Source organism: Ylistrum balloti, unplaced genomic scaffold (assembly GCF_031769215.1).
Source record: "Ylistrum balloti isolate Yb309-2 unplaced genomic scaffold, AGI_CSIRO_Ybal_v1 Utg369860, whole genome shotgun sequence".
In the NCBI taxonomy this organism is placed as follows: Eukaryota; Metazoa; Mollusca; class Bivalvia; order Pectinida; family Pectinidae; genus Ylistrum; species Ylistrum balloti.
In genome coordinates, this window is record NW_026782008.1 from 135285 (window position 1) to 163033 (window position 27749).

At 37.1% G+C, this 27749-nt stretch overlaps 1 protein-coding gene across 1 annotated transcript in view; it reads right to left on the bottom strand.

The window, feature by feature from the left end:
* Positions 1-443: 443 nt before the first annotated feature.
* Positions 444-27749, bottom strand: part of LOC132545871 (U3 small nucleolar RNA-associated protein 15 homolog) — a 117476-nt gene continuing 90170 nt past the window's right edge. The window contains exons 7-13 of the mRNA XM_060209543.1: positions 24127-24262; positions 10226-10310; positions 9406-9552; positions 7606-7707; positions 5815-5948; positions 2617-2675; positions 444-2258 (exon numbers count right to left, since the gene is read on the bottom strand). Coding sequence (XP_060065526.1) covers positions 2029-2258; positions 2617-2675; positions 5815-5948; positions 7606-7707; positions 9406-9552; positions 10226-10310; positions 24127-24262 — 893 coding nt within the window. The 3' untranslated portion in view covers positions 444-2028. The remainder of the gene's footprint in view (positions 2259-2616; positions 2676-5814; positions 5949-7605; positions 7708-9405; positions 9553-10225; positions 10311-24126; positions 24263-27749) is intronic.

Sequence of the window (27749 nt, forward strand, 5' to 3'; positions counted from 1 at the left end):
ACTTACTTTGGATCTCTGTGTCCCTGGTCTAGAGGCAGTGTCCGTCTGGGGACACTTTCCATGGATATCTGTCTCCCTGGTCTAGAGGCAGCGACAGACTGGGGACACCTGCCTTTGATCTCTGTCTCCCTGGTCTAGAGGCAGTGTCAGACGGGGACTCCTACCTTGGATCTCTGTCTCCCTGGTCTAGAGGCAGTGTCAGGCTGGGGACACTTTCCATGGATCTCTGTCTCCCTGGTCTAGAGGCAGTGACAGACTGGGTTAATCATTATAATATTTGACAGTCAATTCTGTGAAAATAATATTTTTGAATTAATGGTACTTTCCATTATAGATTTATTTACAAGAAGAATATTAAGATATTTTTAAGAAGGAATATCCTCGCCATTTTGTCTTTGGAAGAACAAAAATGAATGTCCTATATGAGAAACAACAACAATTCATTACAACTTGACCTTCATTTATTTCTCAAATGCTGATCGTAAGTCACATTTAACTGCTCATCGTATCTATACATGATCACATCACACCAGACTCTTTCTCTCAGAAGTCACTCATAACTACAGCACAGAGTGTAGAATCAGACCTCTGTCATACCCAGACTATACTTGTCACCCATTACTACAGCACAGAGAATCAAACTTGTCATACCCAGACTATACTTGTCACCCATTACTACAGCACAGAGAATCAAACTTCTGTCATACCCAGACTATACTAACATATGACTAGCATCACACAATCACTACACATATATCACTTCACTCAATATCACACATACCTCACTTCACTCAATATCACACATACCTCACTTCACTCAATATCACACATACCTCACTTCACTCAATATCACACATATATCACTTCACTCAATATCACACATACCTCACTTCACTCAATATCACACATACCTCACTTCACTCAATATCACACATACCTCACTTCACTCAATATCACACATATATCACTTCACTCAATATCACACATACCTCACTTCACTCAATATCACACATATATCACTTCACTCAATATCACACATACCTCACTTCACTCAATATCACACATATATCACTTCACTCAATATCACACATACCTCACTTCATTACTAATACTAAACATAAAATCAAACCATCTGCCTCACATTACACAATCTGTTACACCAGACTGGAGAAGCACCATGTAAACTGGACAATTCAGAGCCGAAAATTGCCATCAACAATGTGACAGCTTAAATCAACAGTACAGCAATTGTAAGCTGGGAAGAAGAAAACTGATACTCGAAGGACTTTTTCCCAAACTTTTATTTCACGAATAAAAGGCAGAAACTGTTCAGGTATTTCAGGCTGAGTAAAATAGACATTTTTCATCTCCTGTATTTGGGTGGTGCTATTTATAACTAGGAAATATGACAAGACAAATGTCTGATGATATGTCTGACTATTACATCCTGATCAGAAATTTTACTCAGTATAAACCATCTCATAAAATATCCTCACCATATCATTGGTGAACAAGAACCACCTGATCACATCCTGAACACATCATTGGTGGACCAGTATCACCTGATCACATCCCAACCATATCATTGGTGGACCAACCAGTATCACCTGATCACATCCCCATCATATCATTGGTGGACCAGAATCACCTGATCACATTCCCATCATATCATTGGTGGACCAGTATCACCTGATCATATTCCCATCATATAATTGGTGGACCAGTATCACCTGATCACATCCCCATCATATCATTGGTGGACCAGAATCACCTGATCACATCCCAACCTTATCATTGGTGGACCAGAATCACCTGATCACATCCTGAACACATCATTGGTTAACCAGTCTCACCCGATCCCTTTTGCCTTTTTTTAGCTGTCAAGACTTTCTTTGGAATTGTATCTTATCCAATATCAGTCATGTTTACACAATCAATTGTGTTTTCACTAAGCAAAAGGATCTTAAATATATCTTAGTTACATATTACTGATGTCAACATGCCAAAATCTTCATCATCTTCAAAATGCTACACTGATTGGGCAGCAGCTGTAGAAGGTGTCAGTCTTTCGTCAGCCAGACCTAACTCTGATGTCTGATTGGTCTGCTGGGATGTTGCAGCTGCAAACAAAGTATCCATGGTACCCATCACCTCATACAGCTGTTTCATCAGGGCTACCTCACGCTGGACAACATGGTTAACACGCTTCAGGTGGGCACCAAGGTCATGGGACTGGTCAATTAAGCCTTTGTACATTTCTGCAAGCAACGAGTGAAAAATAAACAAGGTTATGATGTATCAATAAAAATAGGTAGAAAGCTTAACATGAGACTGGTAGATAAATAACCAATGGTAGAAAGCTTAACATGAGACTGGTAGATAAATAACCAATGGTAGAAAGCTTAACATGGGACTGGCAGATAAATAACCAATGGTAAAAAGCTTAACATGGGACTGGTGGATAAATAACCAATGGTAAAAAGCTTAACATGAGACTGGTAGATAAATAACCAATGGTAGAAAGCTTAACATGGGACTGGCAGATAAATAACCAATGGTAGAAAGCTTAACATGGTGTATGAATAATATAACATTAGCAGTCCTAGCTTCACTTACCTAGTAACAGGGCCATAATATCAATTAGTGTATTCATGTACCTAGGCTTGTAAATGTTTCTGAAATAAAACAAGTAATATTGATCATCTATCCATCACCTAATCACCATTATAGTGGCATCATTTAGTAAGGGCAAATAATGTAAAATAGGGTGTTGTCTGTGTACAGGATGTTGACTGTGTACAGGATGTTGACTGTGTACAGGATGTTGTCTGTGTACAGGATGTTGACTGCATACAGGGTGTTGACTGTGTACAGGATGTTGACTGTGTACAGGATGTTGTCTGTGTACAGGATGTTGTCTGTGTACAGGGTGTTGTCTGTGTACAGGGTGTTGCCTGTGTACAGGATGTTGACTGTGTACAGGATGTTGACTGTGTACAGGATGTTGTCTGTGTACAGGATGTTGACTGCATACAGGGTGTTGACTGTGTACAGGATGTTGACTGTGTACAGGATGTTGACTGCATACAGGGTGTTGACTGTGTACAGGATGTTGACTGTGTACAGGGTGTAGACTGTGTACAGGGTGTTGACTGTACAGGGTGTTGACTGTGTACAGGATGTTGACTGTGTACAGGATGTTGTCTGTGTACAGGATGTTGACTGCATACAGGGTGTTGACTGTGTACAGGATGTTGACTGTGTACAGGGTGTAGACTGTGTACAGGGTGTTGACTGTGTACAGGATGTTGACTGTGTACAGGATGTTGACTGTGTATAGGGTGTTGACTATGTACAGGATGTTGACTGTGTACAGGATGTTGTCTGTGTACAGGATGTTGACTGTGTACAGGATATTGACTTTGTACAGGATGTTGACTGTGTACAGGGTGTTGACTGTGTACAGGACGTTGACTTTGAACAGGGTGTTGACTGTGTACAGGATGTTGACTGTGTATAGGGTGTTTACTGTGTACAGGGTGTAGACTGTGTACAGGGTGTTGACTGCATACAGGGTGTTGACTGTGTACAGGGTGTTGACTGTGTACAGGATGTGGACTGTGTACAGGATGTTGACTGTGTATAGGGTGTTGACTGTGTACAGGATGTTGACTGTGTACAGGATGTTGTCTGTGTACAGGATGTTGACTGTGTACAGGATGTTGTCTGTGTACAGGATGTTGTCTGTGTACAGGATGTTGACTGTGTACAGGATGTTGACTTTGTACAGGATGTTGACTGTGTACAGGGTGTTGACTGTGTACAGGATGTTGTCTGTGTACAGAGTGTTGACTGTGTACAGGATGTTGATTGTGTACAGGGTGTTGACTGCATACAGGGTGTTGACTGTGTACAGGACATTGACTTTGAACAGGGTGTTGACTGTGTACAGGATGTTGACTGTGTACAGGATGTTGACTTTGTACAGGATGTTGACTGTGTACAGGGTGTTGACTGTACAGGATGTTGTCTGTGTACAGGATGTTGATTGTGTACAGGGTGTTGACTGCATACAGGGTGTTGACTGTGTACAGGGTGTTGACTGTGTACAGGACGTTGACTTTGAACAGGGTGTTGACTGTGTACAGGATGTTGACTGTGTATAGGGTGTTGACTGCATACAGGGTGTTGACTGTGTACAGGGTGTTGACTGTGTACAGGACGTTGACTTTGAACAGGGTGTTGACTGTGTACAGGATGTTGACTGTGTATAGGGTGTTTACTGTGTACAGGGTGTAGACTGTGTACAGGGTGTTGACTGTGTACAGGATGTTGTCTGTGTACAGAGTGTTGACTGTGTACAGGATGTTGATTGTTTACAGGGTGTTGACTGCATACAGGGTGTTGACTGTGTACAGGGTGTTGACTGTGTACAGGACGTTGACTTTGAACAGGGTGTTGACTGTGTACAGGATGTTGACTGTGTATAGGGTGTTTACTGTGTACAGGGTGTAGACTGTGTACAGGGTGTTGACTGCATACAGGGTGTTGACTGTGTACAGGGTGTTGACTGTGTACAGGATGTGGACTATGTACAGGATGTTGACTGTGTATAGGGTGTTGACTGTGTACAGGATGTTGTCTGTGTACAGGATGTTGACTGCGTACAGGATATTGACTTTGTACAGGATGTTGACTGTGTACAGGGTGTTGACTGTGTACAGGACATTGACTTCGAACAGGGTGTTGACTGTGTACAGGATGTTGACTGTGTATAGGGTGTTTACTGTGTACAGGGTGTAGACTGTGTACAGGGTGTTGACTGCATACAGGGTGTTGACTGTGTACAGGGTGTTGACTGTGTACAGGATGTGGACTATGTACAGGATGTTGACTGTGTACAGGATGTTGACTGTGTACAGGATGTTGTCTGTGTACAGGATGTTGACTGCGTACAGGATGTTGACTTTGTACAGGATGTTGACTGTGTACAGGGTGTTGACTGTGTACAGGACATTGACTTCGAACAGGGTGTTGACTGTGTACAGGATGTTGACTGTGTATAGGGTGTTTACTGTGTACAGGGTGTTGACTGCATACAGGGTGTTGACTGTGTACAGGGTGTTGACTGTGTACAGGATGTGGACTGTGTACAGGAAGTTGACTGTGTACAGGAAGTTGACTGTGTATAGGGTGTTGACTGTGTACAGGATGTTGACTGTGTACAGGATGTTGTCTGTGTACAGGATGTTGACTTTGTACAGGATGTTGACTGTGTACAGGGTGTTGACTGTGTACAGGATGTTGTCTGTGTACAGGGTGTTGTCTGTGTACAGGATGTTGACTGTGTACAGGATGTTGACTGTGTACAGGATGTTGACTGTGTACAGAGTGTTGACTGTGTACAAGATGTTGACTGTGTACAGGGTGTTGACTGTGTACAGGACCTTGACTTTGAACAGGGTGTTGACTGTGTACAGGGTGTTGACTGTGTACAGGATGTGGACTGTGTACAGGATGTTGACTGTGTACAGGGTGTTGACTGTGTACAGGGTGTTGATTGTGTACAGGGTGTAGACAGTGTACAGGGTGTGGACTGTGTACAGGATGTTGACTGTGTACAGGGTATTGATGCTCAAAGAATTTCAGACTACATGATAAAAATAAATTTGTATTTACAAATTCAATTTTACACTCATATGAGGAAGAGAATCTTTCACTTGTGTTATACTTGATTGGAAATACAGCAGTACAGATACATGTATCATACTGGGATTGAATTGAATGTTTTCAAACCATTGATGAGAATCTTACTTTTCTATAAATCTGAGTAGATGTGACAAAGATTTCTCCTCCCTGCCTGCCAGAGCTGGTCTGATTCCTTCACGTCGTATAAGCTCCTGTAGGACTGATAATGTTACATCTGGATTGGATAATCGGACAGTCCACTGTAAATGGAAAAATGTCAACCCACATCAGAAATATATATTGTAATGATTTTCACTTAAGAAACACTAACACCTAGTTAATGTACATGATCAATAGTACTTGGTCCATTTGCCTGACTGTTAAAAGCCTAAAAAGTGAATTTCCCAGCTACTAGTATCTGGCTTAATATCCTGCATATTTTATAGTTCCCTGTCCATTTTCCTGTCCACTACTATCCACACTATTTTCCTATCGACAATCACCAGCCCATTCTCCTATCCACTAGTACCTGATAAATCTTCTTATCCACCAGTACCTGATAAACCTGATCCACTAGTACCTGATAAACCTGATCCACTAGTACCTGATAAATCTTCTTATCCACCAGTACCTGATAAACCTGATCCACTAGTACCTGGTAAACCTTCTTATCCACCAGTATCTGATAAACCTTCTTATCCACCAGTACCTGATAAACCTTCTTATCCACAGTATCTGATAAACCTTCTTATCCACTAGTATCTGATAAACCTTCTTATCCACCAGTACCTGATAAACCTGATCCACTAGTACCTGATAAACCTGATCCACTAGTACCTGATAAATCTTCTTATCCACCAGTACCTGATAAACCTGATCCACTAGTACCTGGTAAACCTTCTTATCCACCAGTATCTGATAAACCTTCTTATCCACCAGTACCTGATAAACCTTCTTATCCACAGTATCTGATAAACCTTCTTATCCACTAGTATCTGATAAACCTTCTTATCCACCTGTACCTGATAAACCTGATCCATTAGTACCTGGTAAACCTTCTTATCCACCAGTATCTGATTAACCTTGTTATCCACCAGTACCTGATAAACCAGATCCACCATTACCTGATAAACCTTCTTATCCACCAGTATCTGATAAACCTTCTTATCCACTAGTACCTGATAAATCTGATCCACTAGTACCTGATAAACCTTCTTATCCACAGTATCTGATAAACCTTCTTATCCACTAGTATCTGATTAACCTTCTTATCCACTAGTACCTGATAAATCTGATCCACTAGTACCTGAGAAACCTTCTTATCTACCAGTATCTGATAAACCTTCTTATCCACTAGTACCTGATAAATCTTATCCACTAGTACCTGATAAACCTTCTTATCCACCAGTATCTGATAAACCTTCTTATCCACCCGTACCTGATAAACCTGATCCACTAGTACCTGGTAAACCTTCTTATCCACAGTATCTGATAAACCTTCTTATCCACTAGTATCTGATAAACCTTCTTACCCACCAGTACCTGATAAACCTGATCCACCAGTACCCAGCCCATTTTCTTATCCACTAGTACCTGATAAACCTCCTTATCCACCAGTATCTGATAAACCTTCTTATCCACCCGTACCTGATAAACCTTCTTATCCACCAGTACCTGATAAACCTTCTTATCCACCAGTAGCTGATAAACCTTCTTATCCACCAGTACCTGATAAACCTTCTTATCCACCAGTACCCAGCCCATTTTCTTATCCACTAGTACCTGATAAACCTTCTTATCCACTAGTACCTGATAAACCTTCTTATCCACCCGTACTTGATAAATTGTCTTATCCACCAGTAATCCAGCCAATTTTTTTCTGTTCACCATTTCAGGTAAATTTAGTTATTTACTTACATGCATAGCAGCGTCCAGAGCCCTGCTGTACTCAAACTTCTTTAGGAATTTGTCGTACTTGGTAAGGTGGTCTTTCCTGGTATGCTCCACGTGATAATCATCCTGTTAAGTATGAGACATACATTTTATATCTTATAGGACAAAATAATTCCTTCTCAGGTCTCTGAAATCCATACTATATTGATGATTAAATGTAATAAATTTTGTCGTTTTAAAATTTGAATTCTGTAAAGGTAATCCAGGTCAACACAGACACTTGAAGCATTAGAACGATAGTAATGAGTGCCTCCTACAGCGATCTTGACCTACTTCCTATGGAATATTATAATCTTGACCTACTTCCTATGGAATATTATAATCTTGACCTACTTCCTATGAAATATTATAATCTTGACCTACTTCCTATGGAATATTATAATCTTGACCTACTTCCTATGGAATATTATAATCTTGACCTACTTCCTATGGAATATAATAATCTTGACCTACCTCCTATGGAATATTACAATCTTGACCTACTTTCTGTGGAATATTATAATCTTGACCTACTCTCTGTGGAATATTGCAATCTTGACCTACTTCCTATGGAATATTATAATCTTGACCTACTTTATATGGAATATTATAATCTTGACCTACTCTCTGTGGAATATTATAATCTTCACCTACTTCCTATGGAATATTATAATCTTGACTTATTTCTGGTGGAATATTACAATCTTGACCCACTTCTTATGGAACATTACAATCTTGACCTACTTCTTTTTCCTATGGAACATAATTTCCATACATTTTTCATGAGTGAAATATACATGATAATTAATGGGGAAATTAAATTCTCTTTTTAATACATTAAGATTTGACAGAAAACAACCATTTATCAAACCATTTTTTTCATTTGCATTTTAAAAGGAAATAGGTTAACAAAGCACAGTTCTGATTGGTCTAAACCACAAAAGTTGCATCATCACTGGAAAAGCTTGATTATTAATAGAGGATAAATACAAGATTTCTTAGTTTTTATCAAACTGATAAATTCCAGTATTTCACTGGCAAAAATGTAACACACTTGGCCAGTTTCGTATGGAATATAACATATTTGGCCTGCCTTCTATAGAACATAATGTTCTCAGTCTGCCTCCTATAGGACATAATGTTCTCAGTCTGCCTCCTATAGGACATAATGTTCTCAGCCTGGCTCCTATAGAGCATAATGTTCTCAGCCTGCCTCTTATAGAACACAATGTTCTCAGCATGCCTTCTATAGAACATAATGTTCTCAGTCTGCCTTCTATAGAACATAATGTTCTCAGCCTGCCTTCTATAGAGCATAATGTTCTCAGTTTGCCTTCTATAGAACATAATGTTCTCAGTCTGCCTCCTATAGAACATAATGTTCTCAGTCTGCCTTCTATAGAACATAATGTTCTCAGCCTGCCTCCTATAGAACATAATGTTCTCAGCCTACCTCCTATAGAACATAATGTTCTCAGTCTGCTTTCTATAGAACATAATGTTCTCAGTCTGCCTCCTATAGAACATAATGTTCTCATCCTACCTCCTATAGAACATAATGTTCTCAGCATGCCTTCTATAGAACATAATGTTCTCAGCCTACCTCCTATAGAACATAATGTTCTCATCCTACCTCCTATAGAACATTATGTTCTCAGCCTACCTCCTATAGAACATAATGTTCTCAGCCTACCTCCTATAGAACATTATGTTCTCAGTCTGACTCCTATAGAACACAATGACCTCTGTCAACTGGCCCATGTTTCACCAGCAACATACACCTACCTCGTCTGGAATATGTGTTTTCCCTTTGAGACCAAATCTACTGTTCTGGACTTTCTTTTTCTTAGGCATGACTTCATCTTCTGGTTTCCTCTTTTGTATGGACACCAAACCTTCTGCTGTTCCTACCACAAGTAAGTTGTCGTCAGGCTGGAATGTAAGATCAGCACATCACATGATAACAGGTCAGAAGTCACATGTACATATTCTTCCCAGTAATAAGGGGGAGATAATTCAAGTATCCCTGACCATTCTATATCCACTATAGCATAACAGAGAAGGGGTCGAAATCTGGGGCTGTTCAGGTATAACATTGTTGAAAAGTTAGCTGATAAGACTACATTTGATCATGCCCCAAAGGCTGGAGTCAAAATGTTACCATGGATATTTTACCCCATATGATATATCCAAGGTGTTAGACGTTCCTTTTAGATTAATAATTTTGACAAAGCACCCAAACCCATTCCACCAATAAAGAATATTGAACCATATCAACATCAAAAGAAGACTGTTTAAATTTCAAGCCAATTTCACTCCTTGTGTTCACCCCCAAAAGGCTTCTGTTCTGTGAGGACTATATTCAATACATTGGGTCACTTTTGGCTATGAAAGGTTTCTATAGAATTTCCATTAAAATCAGCTGTAAGCTTTTTGAAAAAAAGTTGAAATTTTCAAATGTTTCTGGATATATAATGAAAAAGGAAAGACCTTAACAAAATGACTTTTCTGACTAAATAACATGAATTCACAAACCTATAGTTCTACTGTTTTGTTATTTACTAGATATAAAGTTGAGGTGCTGTGTATGTATATATATACTTACAGACACAGCGACAGCTGTAAGGGTCCCAGGGTAGTCTAGTGTATGTACAACTTGGTAGGAACTTAAGTCATAGATCTTTACATGTCTGAAATACATAGGAATATCTTGTATAATAATGTAAGGACTTTTATTTATAATACTGGAAAATAACAAAAGTAGACACAGGTGGCATGAAATCACTATGTAACAGTAGTATTAAATCACAGTATAGACACCTTAGTGATGCGATAACCATAGACACTTTAATATCCTGTGATAACAATACACACATAAGTATCATGAGATAACAGTAGACACCTTAATATCATGTGATTTCAGTAGACACCTTAATATCATGTGATAACAGTAGACACCTTAGCATCATGTGATTTCAGTAGACACCTTAATATCATGTGATAACAGTAGACACCTTAGTATCATGAGATAACAGTAGACACTTAGGTATCATGTGATTTCAGTAGACACCTTAGTATCATGTGATAACAGTAGACACATATGTATTATGTGATAACAGTAGACACCTTAATATCATGTGATATCAGTAGACACCAAAGTATCATGTGATAACAATGCACACATAGGCATCATGTGATAACAGTAGACACATAAGTATTATGTGATAACAGTAGACACCTTAGTATCATGAGATAACAGTAGACACTTAGGTATCATGTGATAACAGTAGACACCTTAGTATCATGTGATTTCAGTAGACACCTTAATATCATGTGATAACAGTAGACACAATAGTATCATAAGATAACAGTAGACACCAAAGTATCATGTGATAACAGTAGACACCTTAGTATCATGTGATATCAGAAGACACTTTAGTATCATGTGATAACAATGCACACATAGGTATCATGTGATAACAGTAGACACAATAGTATCATAAGATAACAGAAAACACCAAAGTATCATGTGATAACAGTAGACACTTTGGTATCATGTGATAACAATAGACACCATAGTATCATGTGATAACAGTAGAAACCAAAGTATCATGTGATAACAGTAGACACCTTAGTATCATGAGATAACAGTAGACACTTAGGTATCATGTGATAACAGTAGACACCTTAGTATCATGTGATTTCAGTAGACACCTTAATATCATGTGATAACAGTAGACACAATAGTATCATAAGATAACAGTAGACACCAAAGTATCATGTGATAACAGTAGACACAATAGTATCATAAGATAACAGTAGACACCAAAGTATCATGTGATAACAGTAGACACCTTAGTATCATGTGATATCAGAAGACACTTTAGTATCATGTGATAACAATGCACACATAGGTATCATGTGATAACAGTAGACACAATAGTATCATAAGATAACAGAAAACACCAAAGTATCATGTGATAACAGTAGACACTTTGGTATCATGTGATAACAATAGACACCATAGTATCATGTGATAACAGTAGAAACCAAAGTATCATGTGATAACAGTAGACACCTTAGTATCATGAGATAACAGTAGACACTTAGGTATCATGTGATAACAGTAGACACCTTAGTATCATGTGATTTCAGTAGACACCTTAATATCATGTGATAACAGTAGACACAATAGTATCATAAGATAACAGTAGACACCAAAGTATCATGTGATAACAGTAGACACAATAGTATCATAAGATAACAGTAGACACCAAAGTATCATGTGATAACAGTAGACACCTTAGTATCATGTGATATCAGAAGACACTTTAGTATCATGTGATAACAATGCACACATAGGTATCATGTGATAACAGTAGACACAATAGTATCATAAGATAACAGAAGACACCAAAGTATCATGTGATAACAGTAGACACTTTGGTATCATGTGATAACAATAGACACCATAGTATCATGTGATAACAGTAGAAACCAAAGTATTATGTGATAACAGTAGACACCTTAGTATCATGAGATAACAGTAGACACTTAGGTATCATGTGATAACAGTAGACACCTTAGTATCATGTGATTTCAGTAGACACCTTAATATCATGTGATAACAGTAGACACAATAGTATCATAAGATAACAGTAGACACCAAAGTATCATGTGATAACAGTAGACACCTTAGTATCATGTGATAACAGTAGACACCTTAGTATCATGTGATAACAGTAGACACAATAGTATCATAAGATAACAGTAGACACCAAAGTATCATGTGATAACAGTAGACACCTTAGTATCATGTGATAACAGTAGACACCTTAGTATCATGTGATAACAGTAGACACAATAGTATTATAAGATAACAGTAGACACCTTAGTATCATGTGATAACAGTAGACACCTTAATATCATGTGATAACAGTAGACACCTTAATATCATGTGATAACAGTAGACACCTTAATATCATGTGATATCAGTAGACACCAAAGTATCATGTGATAACAATGCACACATGGGCATCATGTGATAACAGTAGACACCTTAGAATCATGTGATTTCAGTAGACACCTTAATATCATGTGATAACAGTAGACACCTTAGTATCATGTGATAACAGTAGACACCTTAGTATCATGTGATAACAGTAGACACAATAGTATCATAAGATAACAGTAGACACCAAAGTATCATGTGATAACAGTAGACACCTTAGTATCATAAGATAACAGTAGACACCAAAGTATCATGCGATAACAGTAGACACCTTAGTATCATGTGATAACAGTAGACACCTCAGTATCATGTGATAACAGTAGACACAATAGTATCATAAGATAACAGTAGACACCAAAGTATCATGTGATAACAGTAGACACCTTAGTATCATGTGATAACAGTAGACACCTTAGTATCATGTGATAACAGTAGACACAATAGTATTATAAGATAACAGTAGACACCTTAGTATCATGTGATAACAGTAGACACCTTAATATCATGTGATAACAGTAGACACCTTAATATCATGTGATAACAGTAGACACCTTAATATCATGTGATATCAGTAGACACCAAAGTATCATGTGATAACAATGCACACATGGGCATCATGTGATAACAGTAGACACCTTAGAATCATGTGATTTCAGTAGACACCTTAATATCATGTGATAACAGTAGACACAATAGTATTATAAGATAACAGTAGACACCAAAGTATCATGTGATAACAGTAGACACCTTAGTATCATAGGATATCAGTAGACACTTTAGTATCATGTTATAACAGTAGACACTTTAGTATCATGTGATAACAGTAGACACCTTAGTATCATGTGATAACAGCAGATAATTTAGTATCATGTGCTAACAGTAGACACCTTAGTATCATGTGATAATTATAGACACTTTGGTATCATGTGATAACAGTAGACACTATCAGACACAGGTATCACATCTTTATACTGTGATATAGTAAGACATATTTCCATTGTCTGACAGTAGCCATCTATACCATCTCTGTAGCCATTAGATAAGGGATCATTGTAACTGAGGGAGAAAAGCGTTTTTATCAGACTCCACTCATCTAACAGAAATCAAACTAATACTGTCATAAACTGAATTCATATCCCACTGTCTTAATGCAAATAAACACATTTAATGTAATAAAACTATATCTAATTTACAGAAATGTTGAGCATGGCATTATTGTTGAACAAAATATCCAATAAAATGAGAGAGTGGTGCTTGTTGAATATCATTTGTCAATAAATTAAAGCCAATCTCATTTCTACACAGTAACACCTTCACCATCATACGCTGCATTCTGTTTCCTCAAAGCAAATTTAGTGTTCATCAAACTAGATTAAGGTGATTGTGCTGCAATTGTTTGCTGCCACCACTCCTCCAGAGGACATTCTGGCCCACTTCTATTGTATAATCAAATTAAACAATAGTACTACTTAAAGCCAGTTAATAAACTCATCCACCGAATCAACAGGGATTTCTAACAAATTGCATCATAAATTTTCTTGAAGAAATCGCAAAATAAAAAGTTATAGAATTTTACAAATGATGCGTATAAATAGACAATGTGTACAAATTGCCATAAAATAAGTCGGTGATATAAAATGATACACTTTTGTTTTCTATCACGATGGTTAATTCTTTTTATTTAAAAAAAAAAAAAAATGATGATATAATCATAACCTTTATAAACGACTTCAGAAAATGTGGAAAAGAAACAACAAATATTCTTGTCTTTCGAATCATGCAGAAATGGGAAATTTATAAAAATGTAATTACTGTGAATATGGTACAGATGTGAAAGTAATTTGATTTGGGAGACGAGAATTACATAACTGTGTACAACAAGAGCTAGCATTCTTGTGTCAGAAACTGTACAAGTTTTCAGTTTGTATCCTCCTTAGTTACCCATAAACTAAATAGCATGCGGTGTTACATGGGCAGAAAATGATACCTGGAGTATCAATGCCGACCAAGGATAAAATGATACACTCAACACTGACAGGGGCCCCACTGACTACATAAAAACCAAACATGTAAGTATGCAGATGAGCACAATGCATGTTAATACCTCTGCCACCCTGCGACATTCTCACTGATTTATTACCATCTGATTCAGCCTGACTTTATGTTTATCTGTAATTCAAGGTTTGCATTAAAGTAATAATGCGATCAACACTATGGAATGTAAGGTAGATGCTGGGATCTACCATCCACGCATGCTGACATTAGCATGCCGCACAGCCAAAACTAACCAAATAGCACGAACTTGCTCACATGCATTCATCTGACATTTATTAGATAGAAAACATTTGAATGTTTATTTCATTATATAATTAGAACCAGAGTAAACAGGAGGGTTTACATCACCGACTTCGTCCCTGGACCACCGTCAATGACATAGTCCTGCCACTAGGTGGCGTACCAGCTCTGTGGGGAGGAGTAATCACAAGGTTTACGATTATTGCTTGTCATATAGAAGCGCTATAAATCCTAATTATACATCTCTGCTGGGGCTTGGTTGACATACATTATTGTGAAATCACATGTAGTCAAGAGCAAGATTTAAGATTTTCTCAATTTATAAATCTGCCTCACATTATTTTGACGGTGAAAACATTGCTGCGTATTGGTGGATGTCACCTCCGTCAGAGTCGATGGTCCCATCATCCTCACTCCAACGGAAAGGAAATGACAAAATATTACACGGTAATCGTCCTACTGTTAAATGAATTGACGAGATGAATACAAATTGAGGCACAACTTGCCAACCATTATCTCATTATAGGTCTGCTTTTTATGGTAGAAATTCTCAAAGGTAATTAAAGTAATTCTTTTACATTTAAATTACAACTTGGATTTATAACTATCAATTTTCCTCCAAGAATGAGCCGACAAATGCAGAGCAAACTTTTACACATCAACAAGATTTGTCATCAAATGTAATTAGTAATGTTTTCTGTGTGTACTGATTGTCTTAAAAGTGCATCACTTACCTAAACAAGTATTAATCAGACATTATCAGGGTATTTCACAAGTGTATGTAACATACCATGACAGTGGAACATGCTGGTATTCCACTACACACATTAGTGTTGTCTCTACAGAGGAATATGGTAGTATTCCACTACACACATCAGTGTTGTCTCTACAGTGGAATACTAAGGTGGAATATGCTGGTATTCCACTACACACATCAGTGTTGTCTCTCCAGTGGAATACTAAGGTGGAATATACTGGTATTCCACTACACACATCAGTGTTGTCTCTACAGTGGAATACTACAGTGGAATATGCTGGTATTCTACTACACACATCAGTGTTGTCTCTACAGTGGAATACTAAGGTGGAATATGCTGGTATTCCACTACACACATCAGTGTTGTCTCCACAGTGGAATATGATGGTATTCCACTACACACATCAGTGTTGTCTCTACAGTGGAATACTAAGGTGGAATATGCTGGTATTCCACTACACACATTAGTGTTGTCTCTACAGTGGAATATGCTGGTATTCCACTACACACATCAGTGTTGTCTCTATAGTGGAATACTAAGGTGGAATATGCTGGTATTCCACTACACACATCAGTGTTGTCTCTATAGTGGAATACTACAGTGGAATATGCTGGTATTCCACTACACACATCAGTGTTGCCTCTATAGTGGAATATGCTGGTATTCCACTACACACATCAGTGTTGTCTCTACAGTGGAATATGCTGGTATTCCACTACACACATCAGTGTTGTCTCTACAGTGGAATATGCTGGTATTCCACTACACACATCAGCGTTGTCTCTACAGTGTAATACTACAGTGGAATATGCTGGTATTCCACTATACACATCAGTGTTGTCTCTATAGTGGAATATGCTGGTATTCCACTACACACATCAGTGTTGTCTCTACAGTGGAATATGCTGGTATTCCTCTACACACATCAGTGTTATCTCTACAGTGGTATATGCTGGTATTCCACTACACACATCAGTGTTGTCTCTACAGTGGAATATGCTGGTATTCCACTAAACACATCAGTGTTGTCTCTATAATGGAAAACTATATATTCTGTTTGGGTATTTACCCTCTATACAGTGTACAGTAGTGTTTCTATAATCAGTTTAGCTATTACTTGTTGGTATGGTGTCCTGATCACTCACGATCTCGGCCATTAAGTTAGGACATGTAAAAGGAATGGAATATCAAATCCTGTATAAAGTTTTCAAATAAAAATAGAATGTTTTACACTACTTAACCTTTCTAAAGTTAGTATACCCTGGACTGGTATCAAAATGGTTTAATGGGGGGGTAATCTCCCTTTGACAGACATCAAAGTCGACATTGTTCTGGGTTTTAACATGTGAAATAGCATAAAAAGCATCTGAAATATACTCATGGAAAGGTAATTCAGGGTTGCTTTCAAGTCAGCTTTGTAAAAGCAATTGTTATAAATGGGCATACATTTAGCTATTGGCTATCAACAAGTCATTACTAAGATGAATTTAGGTCCGTAGTATAAACCACGAAATCCATCTTATCATTAACATCATCATCAAATGTTAAAACCTGCACAGCCACTGACAGCAAATTAGGCTTCCAGGAGCCAGTCCTAAACCTATACTGTATCTCGATTAAAAGTCTACAGTCCAAACGCTTTAATATCTTATTTTTATTTACAACCTAATATTCAAATCATAATAAAAACACAGCCGTTACATCAAACGTAACAACTTGAAATTAAATGGATGGTACATATATCCGAACATTGGAGGATTGGTCAAGGCAATTCAAAGGTTGGGGAATCTACAAAATAATAGTGAGGGATATTTGAGCGAAAATCGACCAACTTTATTAAAGACTAGCTGAGACGCCATTGTTTTAAACAAATACAGGGTCATGGTTTGGAGAAAAGACATGGAAATTTTTGTGCACATTACAGTATAACATCTATAGTTTGGTAGAGTAAATGATTTCATCACCCAAACATTACTATCAACTTAAACTACTGAATAAAATTACTTGTGATTTTAAGAATATTACTATACAACACCAATACTGAATCTGAGAATCAAAGGGTGATGACGATGTTTAATTAGACAGAAGTATTTAAAGGGGAAGGTACTGCCATCAAAAAGCTACAATATACAGCATTCTCTTGTGAAAAATATAAAAATCACATCTGCCAATCTGTAAAAAATTTTAGTGAGGTGTTGATAGACAAGCTGAACAATCAGTTGTGAATATCAAGTAACGGCTCCATCACTCGCGGGGCTTGTCATCCTCTGAACCAAGCCTATAAAACGCTTCGTTTGATGTCGGCCAGCAACATCTTCAGATATACAACAGATATTTAAATTTTCAAAGCTTCGTAAAAAACATGAGGGCACATGGAGCCGACAATCACATGAGCCGGAGAGGTAGATGGAGAGAGGATAATCTAGCATTTTATGTTGCAATGAAAGCAGTAATATTGGCAAGGCTTCTACGATATCCCGTACATCAGTTTCAGTCCCCTAATGTTACATCCATTTCTAGTAAAGGGTCATCTCATTTTGCATTTAGTACCTCTTTACATCATACACATGTACTTCTGAAGAACAGAACACCACCCCATTGGTCCAGAAAGCGTCACATGATATCTTATCAGGTTTTATTGGCATATCATTTAAATACTACAAACAATCTTCAGATATCTGTAGAAAGAAACTATTAGATAAGAAAAATCAATTCAATGTGGATAAATCAAGGGGAAAAATTTAATTGATGGCATCAATTCATTGTGTAATGATTGAAAAAAATTCTATTACAAACAAAAGTATCAGTGACAGCAATAAATGCTCCCCAAAACGACTTTTATTGGACACAAAATTTTAAAAAAGGACAATATCTCTTTGATTAAGGATCTTTGTATATAACAAGTTTCATTACCCTAGTGTATACACAACCAAAGTTATGGTCTTTACAAGAATTTTTACAAAGGGCAGCAACTCTGTAATTAAGGGGTCTATGGCCCTTAATTTGGTACACTGCACATCTCCTTAGTATGACCAATGTACACACCAAGTTTCATGATACTTGCTTAACTGTTGGCAAAGTTATGATCAGACTGACAGACAAGGCCGCAAATATATGCTTCTCTGAAAATTTTCAGGGACATAAAAATCTGCTGAATTATGATATACACACATTACACATCATATGGCAGTATTTAAACTTAAATACCATTCTCAATTCTTTACTTTTGAAAAGTCTAATTAGATGTCATGGCATTTTCAATTCATTCTAAAATAATTAATTTAGTGAACAGACTTTGGACTTTCTTACCAACTAGGTCATGATCTATTTATAAACATTTTACTTCATGTCGAGAAGGGTATTCAGGATTTTTACACATTTCACTTAAATTAAAGTCAACATCCTGTTTTCTACTCACTGAAATTTTAAGTATGTCAAGGCCATTACTTTAACAATCACAGGAATTAGAAAATTGTGTCACACCATCCTACTTGTCAACAGGCACTTTGTACTTTGAGCTAAATATTAACTAGAAGGGGAAAAAGTACTGTTATTATACCAATACAAAAGTTTAAGTTAGAGGTAGGCTTTGTAGCTTGCAACACATTAAAACAAATTTCATCAAAGCTAATAAGATATCAGGAAATTAGTTCAAGGATGACATTAAATGTGTCAGTGTAACATGAATGCCACTGTCAGTGTAACATGAATGCCACTGTCAGTGTAACATGAATGCCACTGTCAGTGTAACATGAAGCCACTGTCAGTGTAACATGAATGCCACTGATAATATACCATGAATGCCACTGTCAGTGTAACATGAATGCCACTGCTTGCTACCAATAAAGGTAAGCTGAGGTCATTTTTAAGGTACAAGTTGAACACAGCTGACATTAACAGTAAATCATAAAAAGACAATTTCACTTCGATATCCCAATCCAGTAACTAAGGAAACAATCAATGTAAATTTGATGTTTCTTAAAAGTTCTCAGGGGCTGTTACTCTGTAAAAAAAAAGTTACCCAGAACTAAATAAGAGCTTGACCTTTATCTTCTTACAACACAGCTACCTATCAAATATAAGTGCTTCATCACCACTAAGATGTGAGAAACTGAGTGTAAATTTGACTGATAATGTTTAAAGTTTTCTAAATTTAATAGCCATAACTTGAGAAAGAAAGAAATTAACAATATGAGAATTCTCACTACACAATTGTATATCAACTTTCACTTCAATATCTCCATCCATCAAAGTGTAAATAATTAGATAACTAGAAACAGTGGGGCCAGAACAGATAGTGGAAGCAGCATTATATCAGGTCAGAACTACGACTTCAGAAACATCATTTTCTCTGTTTATCAACATCCTGTCTTACACTCATATTACATACCATATTTTCTGAGTTATAAGCCATGACCTTTTCCCTCGTGAGCCAGGCGTGCGGCTTATATACCGGTGTGACTTATATATAGCTGTTGAAATGGCAGGGTGTTTTGCATATTTTTGAGAAGCAATAGATAGGACACTTTTTAAGAAACATGGGTGGCCCTAAAAAGGGCTGTTTATAGGAAATGAGAAGTGAATCCTTGAAAGCCTTCATCTTCTGTGTTGGAATTAAATAGGACTGCTGTTTCAGGAGTGAGAGCGATAGTGTCATTTATCACCATCTCTATGTCGTTGGCATCACTGATTTTGTTAGTGGTGGCTGACTCTAAGATTTCGGCTGTCCTAAAAATGCTCACAATACAGGATGGGGAGACAGCTTCCCAGGAATCTAACATCCAGTTGGCTAGATCGGAGAGGGTGGCCCTTCTCATTCACCTGGTCTTTGTGAAACTGTGGTCACCGCTGCTCATCCATTCCTCCCATCACTGTCAGATGCCTGTCCTGACTGTTCTTTTGACACTGATGTCAAGTAGTTTCGTCACACCTCAGGGGATGATGGCTGGTAGGGTGTTGTTCTTCTGAATGTGAGTCTTGGCTTCTTCAGTGATGTGGGTGCACATGGAGTCCATTACCAGTATGGTAACACTCGTCAATCCAGGCCACCATCATGTTGTTGTCCAGCCATCCTTTTCGGTTCACCTTCACCACAGCACCTTTCAGGTAATCTTTTTCTCAGAAGCAGTCCCGCCTGGTATGCAGGTGAAATACGCTTTGTCATGTCAAGTCATCTGTATAGATACTGTGTCCTTTGCCTCTACTGTTCTAGTCATCTACATGTCAAAGCAAAGTAGCATTTCATCCATATTTACGATATGGTCACTGCTCATGCCATAATCTTGTATCCTTGTCTGCGTAAACTCTCGAAAGGTAGAGAGTTTCTCGTTGAAGTCTGTTGATAGTTGCTGTAAGACTGTTGTCTTGTTTCTGATGAAGAGCTTCTGCATCATGTGCCGCAGACACCAGGAGGGCCACCCATGAATTTGTCAATCTCCTTCTTGTCTTGTTTCTGATGAAGAGCTGCTGCATCATGTGCCGCAGACACCAGGAGGGCCACCCATGAATTTGTCAATCTCCTTCTTGTCTTGTTTCTGATGAAGAGCTGCTGCATCATGTGCCGCAGACACCAGGAGGGCCACCCATGAATTTGTCAATCTCCTTCTTGTCTTGTTTCTGATGAAGAGCTTCTGCATCATGTGCCGCAGACACCAGAAGGGCCACCCATGAATTTGTCAATCTCCTTCTTGTCTTGTTTCTGATGAAGAGCTTCTGCATCATGTGCCGCAGACACCAGGAGGGCCACCCATGAATTTGTCAATCTCCTTCTTGTCTTGTTTCTGATGAAGAGCTTCTGCATCATGTGCCGCAGACACCAGCGACACCAGGAGGGCCACCCATGAATTTGTCAATCTCCTTCTTGTCTTGTTTCTAATGAAGAGCTTCTGCATCATGTGCCGCAGACACCAGCGACACCAGGAGGGCCACCCATGAATTTGTCAATCTCCTTCTTGTCTTGTTTCTGATGAAGAGCTTCTGCATCATGTGCCGCAGACACCAGGAGGGCCACCCATGAATTTGTCAATCTCCTTCTTGTCTTGTTTCTGATGAAGAGCTTCTGCATCATGTGCCGCAGACACCAGCGACACCAGGAGGGCCATCCATGAATTTGTCAATCTCCTTTTTGTCTTGTTTCTGATGAAGAGCTTCTGCATCATGTGTCGCAGACACCAGCGACACCAGGAGGGCCATCCATGAATTTGTCAATCTCCTTCTTGTCTTGTTTCTGATGAAGAGCTTCTGCATCATGTGCCGCAGACACCAGCGACACCAGGAGGGCCATCCATGAATTTGTCAATCTCCTTCTCTTTGGCCATGGTCTAAGCTTTCATCTGAATGGCATCCTCCCTTGGCCTTCCTTGTCTTCTTCATCAATCTTGAAGATTCCTTTTGTTTTCTCCATTCTCAAACCTGCCTGACATGTATTGAGTAGTGACATGCAGCAGCCCGACAACCATTTTCCTTTGAATATGTCACAACCTCTATCTTAAAAGCGGCAGAGTAACTCATCCATACTGGCATAATGCTTCAAAATAGTGATCTGTGTATATTTAGTGTTTTAAGAAAGAGATAATGGCAACAAGTAAACTTAAAGAACTTAAAGAACAAGAAGAGGATCAAATTTTTTGTCTATACACAAGTTTTCATTTGTTAATAAATTTGTAAACAAGCAATCTGATAAGTCATATTGTCTAATTACGCCTATATGCTGAGAAAACTTCTCACAATGGATGGCTATGAAACTCATGGATAGATCAAACCCAAACCTGTTGATGTTAGGTAGAAACTCATGTCTAACAATACAGTAATCAAAGCTGCTTCCGTACATCGTATCAATGATATATTGAACTAGGTGTAAAGCTTGTGTGAAAATCCTGAGTATAGAAAAAAAGAGAAGATATCTATTGAATTATTCCCTTAATTTAGGACTTTTTAGGATTTAACAAAATATTTTCAGTATTGTAAATATTAAAGTTAATCTATTGTATCAGTTTGTTCCCTTACTTTTCTGAAAAACTGAAAGTATCAATTAACCAGTAATAAGAGTTCATTCATCATCAATTATTTTTTGAAGACATACATATTTACCTATACAATTACCAATTAATGAAAATTAGTGAAAACACCTTTTGTGGGCCTCACAATGCCCATTTATACACATTTTCATAATAACAGACACATTCACCATTTATAAATGTTTAAATACATGTACTGGTTTCTTTATTTTGTTGTTAAAGTGCTTAACATACATGAGGGATAAGGACATGTTACTAAACATATATCTCAACACTATATCACAATAAACTCATCACTAGGACATTGGGTGAAGAGGTCAAATTCTAGAATGGCCGCCATGGTGATCTACGATGTACTCGGCTTTGATGCAGCTTACAAAAAAGTATCACAACATTATAGGAATTTTATCAACATGTAACAGCCTTCATTAATATTTAACAGTACAGACACTGGTAGAGAGGTTGTAATATTGTACATAAAGCCAGGCCCTACCTGTGTGATGGCAATCATTGAAGGTCCAAAACAAGTTCAATATTTTATGTATTTTAAATGAGCAGCATTATTAAAAAAACAAATCCATAAAAAACGGTTGTTTGTGCAAAATTCATTAGTAAACTTTATCACATGTTACACTAACGATCTTGATAAAACTGCCTCTCGTTATCTGTTTCCAATATATCAAACGTCAACAACAGTTGTCATCATATCATAAGAAAGGGTGCAGCTTATATTCCGGTGCGTTCCTACATGTGGATCAAATTTAAAAATTGCCAAAAACCAGCCCTATGACTTAAACTCAGGTGCGGTTTATAGGCCAGAAAATACAGTTCTCTTAAAGAAATGGTGAAGAAAGGAAAGCCCCTGTATGTTATGATTACTGAGGTCAGACAATTGTACAGATTTTATCAAGCACACCTCATTTCACACTATTACAACTGTTCAGTCGAAATCAAAGATTACCCTTCATATAGACTGACAGATTACAGAGATTTAAACCCAACAAATGTTCAATCGTATCTATAGGGTGAAAATTGGCCGTGTTATCACTCTACCACACTTGCTATCCATCGCTATATAAAAATCACGCCTACTCATTCATCTTGTTTGTTGCTAGAAAACACAAAACATTGTCTCCCTCGGAGACTAAATGAATCATAACCATGAATTCTGAAATCATTACTGAATTGTTTGAATTATAAATGAACTTGGTTGCGTCAATAATGTAGTATCGCTGGTGTCATTCCTTTGGTTCTACAGTAACCTTGTTTGACTCGAAACTCTCCAAGTTTTATATACTAGCTTAACTTATTTGAATCATTATCTTGATGATATTTGAGTTAATACTCATTTTATCTGAAGTAATATTCTTGTTGTTTGATTTGTTACTGATGTTTAGTCAAAACTGAAAAAAGACAAGTTACCTACCTGTCGAGTGATGCTGAGAGGAGGCGTTGGTAATTACTGCAGAAAGCCAAGGACATCACCTGTTTGTGATGGTTACACAAAGTAGTCAGCAACCTGCCTCCAGACAAAGCATCCCAAACCTTGACAACATTACCACCTGTAAAGACAAAATCATTCACCAATCAAATATCTACAACAATCAATCTTCTTTATCAACAATCAGTAAAATCACTGTCACCAACAACAATCAGTAAAATCACTGTCACCAACAACAATCAGTAAAATCACTGTCACCAACAACAAATCAGTCACCAACAACAATCAGTAAAATCACTGTCACCAACAACAATCAGTAAAATCACCAACAACAATCAGTAAAATCACCAACAACAATCAGTAAAATCACTGTCACCAACAACAATCAGTAAAATCACTGTCACCAACAACAATCAGTAAAATCAACAATCAGTAAAATCACCAACAACAATCAGTAAAATCAACAATCAGTAAAATCACCAACAACAATCAGTAAAATCACTGTCACCAACAACAATCAGTAAAATCACTGTCACCAACAACAATCAGTAAAATCACCAACAACAATCAGTAAAATCACCAACAACAATCAGTAAAATCACTGTCACCAACAACAATCAGTAAAATCACCAACAACAATCAGTAAAATCACCAACAACAATCAGTAAAATCACTGTCACCAACAACAATCAGTAAAATCACTGTCACCAACAACAATCAGTAAAATCACCAACAACAATCAGTAAAATCACCAACAACAATCAGTAAAATCACCAACAACAATCAGTAAAATCACTGTCACCAACAACAATCAGTAAAATCACCAACAACAATCAGTAAAATCACCAACAACAATCAGTAAAATCACTGTCACCAACAACAATCAGTAAAATCACCAACAACAATCAGTAAAATCACCAACAACAATCAGTAAAATCACCAACAACAATTAGTAAAATCACTGTCACCAACAACAATCAGTAAAATCACTGTCACCAACAACAATCAGTAAAATCACTGTCACCAACAACAATCAGTAAAATCACCAACAACAATCAGTAAAATCACCAACAACAATCAGTAAAATCACCAACAACAATCAGTAAAATCACCAACAACAATCAGTAAAATCACCAACAACAATCAGTAAAATCACTGTCAACAACAATCAGTAAAATCACCAACAACAATCAGTAAAATCACTCTCACCAACAACAATCAGTAAAATCACCAACAACAATCAGTAAAATCACTGTCAACAACAACAATCAGTAAAATCACCAACAACAATCAGTAAAATCACCAACAACAATCAGTTAAATCACTGTCACCAACAACAATCAGTAAAATCACCAACAACAATCAGTAAAATCACCAACAACAATCAGTAAAATCACCAACAACAATCAGTTAAATCACCAACAACAATCAGTAAAATCACCAACAACAATCAGTAAAATCACCAACAACAATCAGTAAAATCACCAACAACAATCAGTAAAATCACTGTCACCAACAACAATCAGTAAAATCACTGTCACCAACAACAATCAGTAAAATCACTGTCACCAACAACAATCAGTAAAATCACCAACAACAATCAGTAAAATCACTGTCACCAACAACAATCAGTAAAATCACCAACAACAACAATCAGTAAAATCACCAACACCAGTAAAACAATCAAGTAGTAAAATCACTGTCACAATCAGTAAAATCACCAACAACAATCAGTAAAATCACCAACAACAATCAGTAAAATCACTGTCACCAACAACAATCAGTAAAATCACCAACAACAATCAGTAAAATCACCAACAACAATCAGTAAAATCACTGTCACCAACAACAATCAGTAAAATCACCAACAACAATCAGTAAAATCACTGTCACCAACAACAATCAGTAAAATCACCAACAACAATCAGTAAAATCACTGTCACCAACAACAATCAGTAAAATTACTGTCAACAACAATCAGTAAAATCACCAACAACAATCAGTAAAATCACCAACAACAATCAGTAAAATCACTGTCACCAACAACAATCAGTAAAATCACCAACAACAAATCAGTAAAATCACCAACAACAATCAGTAAAATCACCAACAACAATCAGTAAAATCACCAACAACAATCAGTAAAATCACTGTCACCAACAACAATCAGTAAAATCACCAACAACAATCAGTAAAATCACTGTCAACAACAACAATCAGTAAAATTACCAACAACAATCAGTAAAATTACCAACAACAATCAGTAAAATCACCAACAACAATCAGTAAAATCACTGTCAACAACAATCAGTAAAATCACTGTCAACAACAATCAGTAAAATCACCAACAACAATCAGTAAAATCACCAACAACAATCAGTAAAATCACTGTCAACAACAACAATCAGTAAAATCTCCAACAACAATCAGTAAAATCACCAACAACAATCAATAAAATCACCAACAACAATCAGTAAAATCACTGTCACCAACAACAATCAGTAAAAATCACCAACAACAATCAGTAAAATCACCAACAACAATCAGTAAAATCACCAACAACAATCAGTAAAATCACCAACAACAATCAGTAAAATCACCAACAACAATCAGTAAAATCATCACCAACAACAATCAGTAAAATCACCAACACTATCACCAACAACAATCAGTAAAATCACCAACAACAATCAGTAAAATCACCAACAACAATCAGTAAAATCACCAACAACAATCAGTAAAATTACCAACAACAATCAGTAAAATCACCAACAACAATCAGTAAAATCACCAACAACAATCAGTAAAATCACCAACAACAATCAGTAAAATCACCAACAACAATCAGTAAAATCACCAACAACAATCAGTAAAATCACTGTCACCAACAACAATCAGTAAAATCACTGTCACCAACAACAATCAGTAAAATCACCAACAACAATCTGTCACCAACAACAATCAGTAAAATCACCAACAACAATCAGTAAAATCACTGTCACCAACAACAATCAGTAAAATCACCAACAACAATCAGTAAAATCACTGTCACCAACAACAATCAGTAAAATCACCAACAACAATCAGTAAAATCACCAACAACAATCAGTAAAATCACTGTCACCAACAACAATCAGTAAAATCACCAACAACAATCAGTAAAATCACCAACAACAATCAGTAAAATCACCAACAACAATCAGTAAAATCACCAACAACAATCAGTAAAATCACCAACAACAATCAGTAAAATCACCAACAACAATCAGTAAAATCACCAACAACAATCCAACAACAATCAGTAAAATTACCAACAACAATCAGTAAAATCACCAACAACAATCAGTAAAATCACCAACAACAATCAGTAAAATCACTGTCACCAACAACAATCAGTAAAATCACTGTCAACAACAATCAGTAAAATCACCAACAACAATCAGTAAAATCACCAACAACAATCAGTAAAATCACTGTCACCAACAACAATCAGTAAAATCACCAACAACAATCAGTAAAATCACTGTCACCAACAACAATCAGTAAAATCACCAACAACAATCAGTAAAATCACCAACAACAATCAGTAAAATCACCAACAACAATCA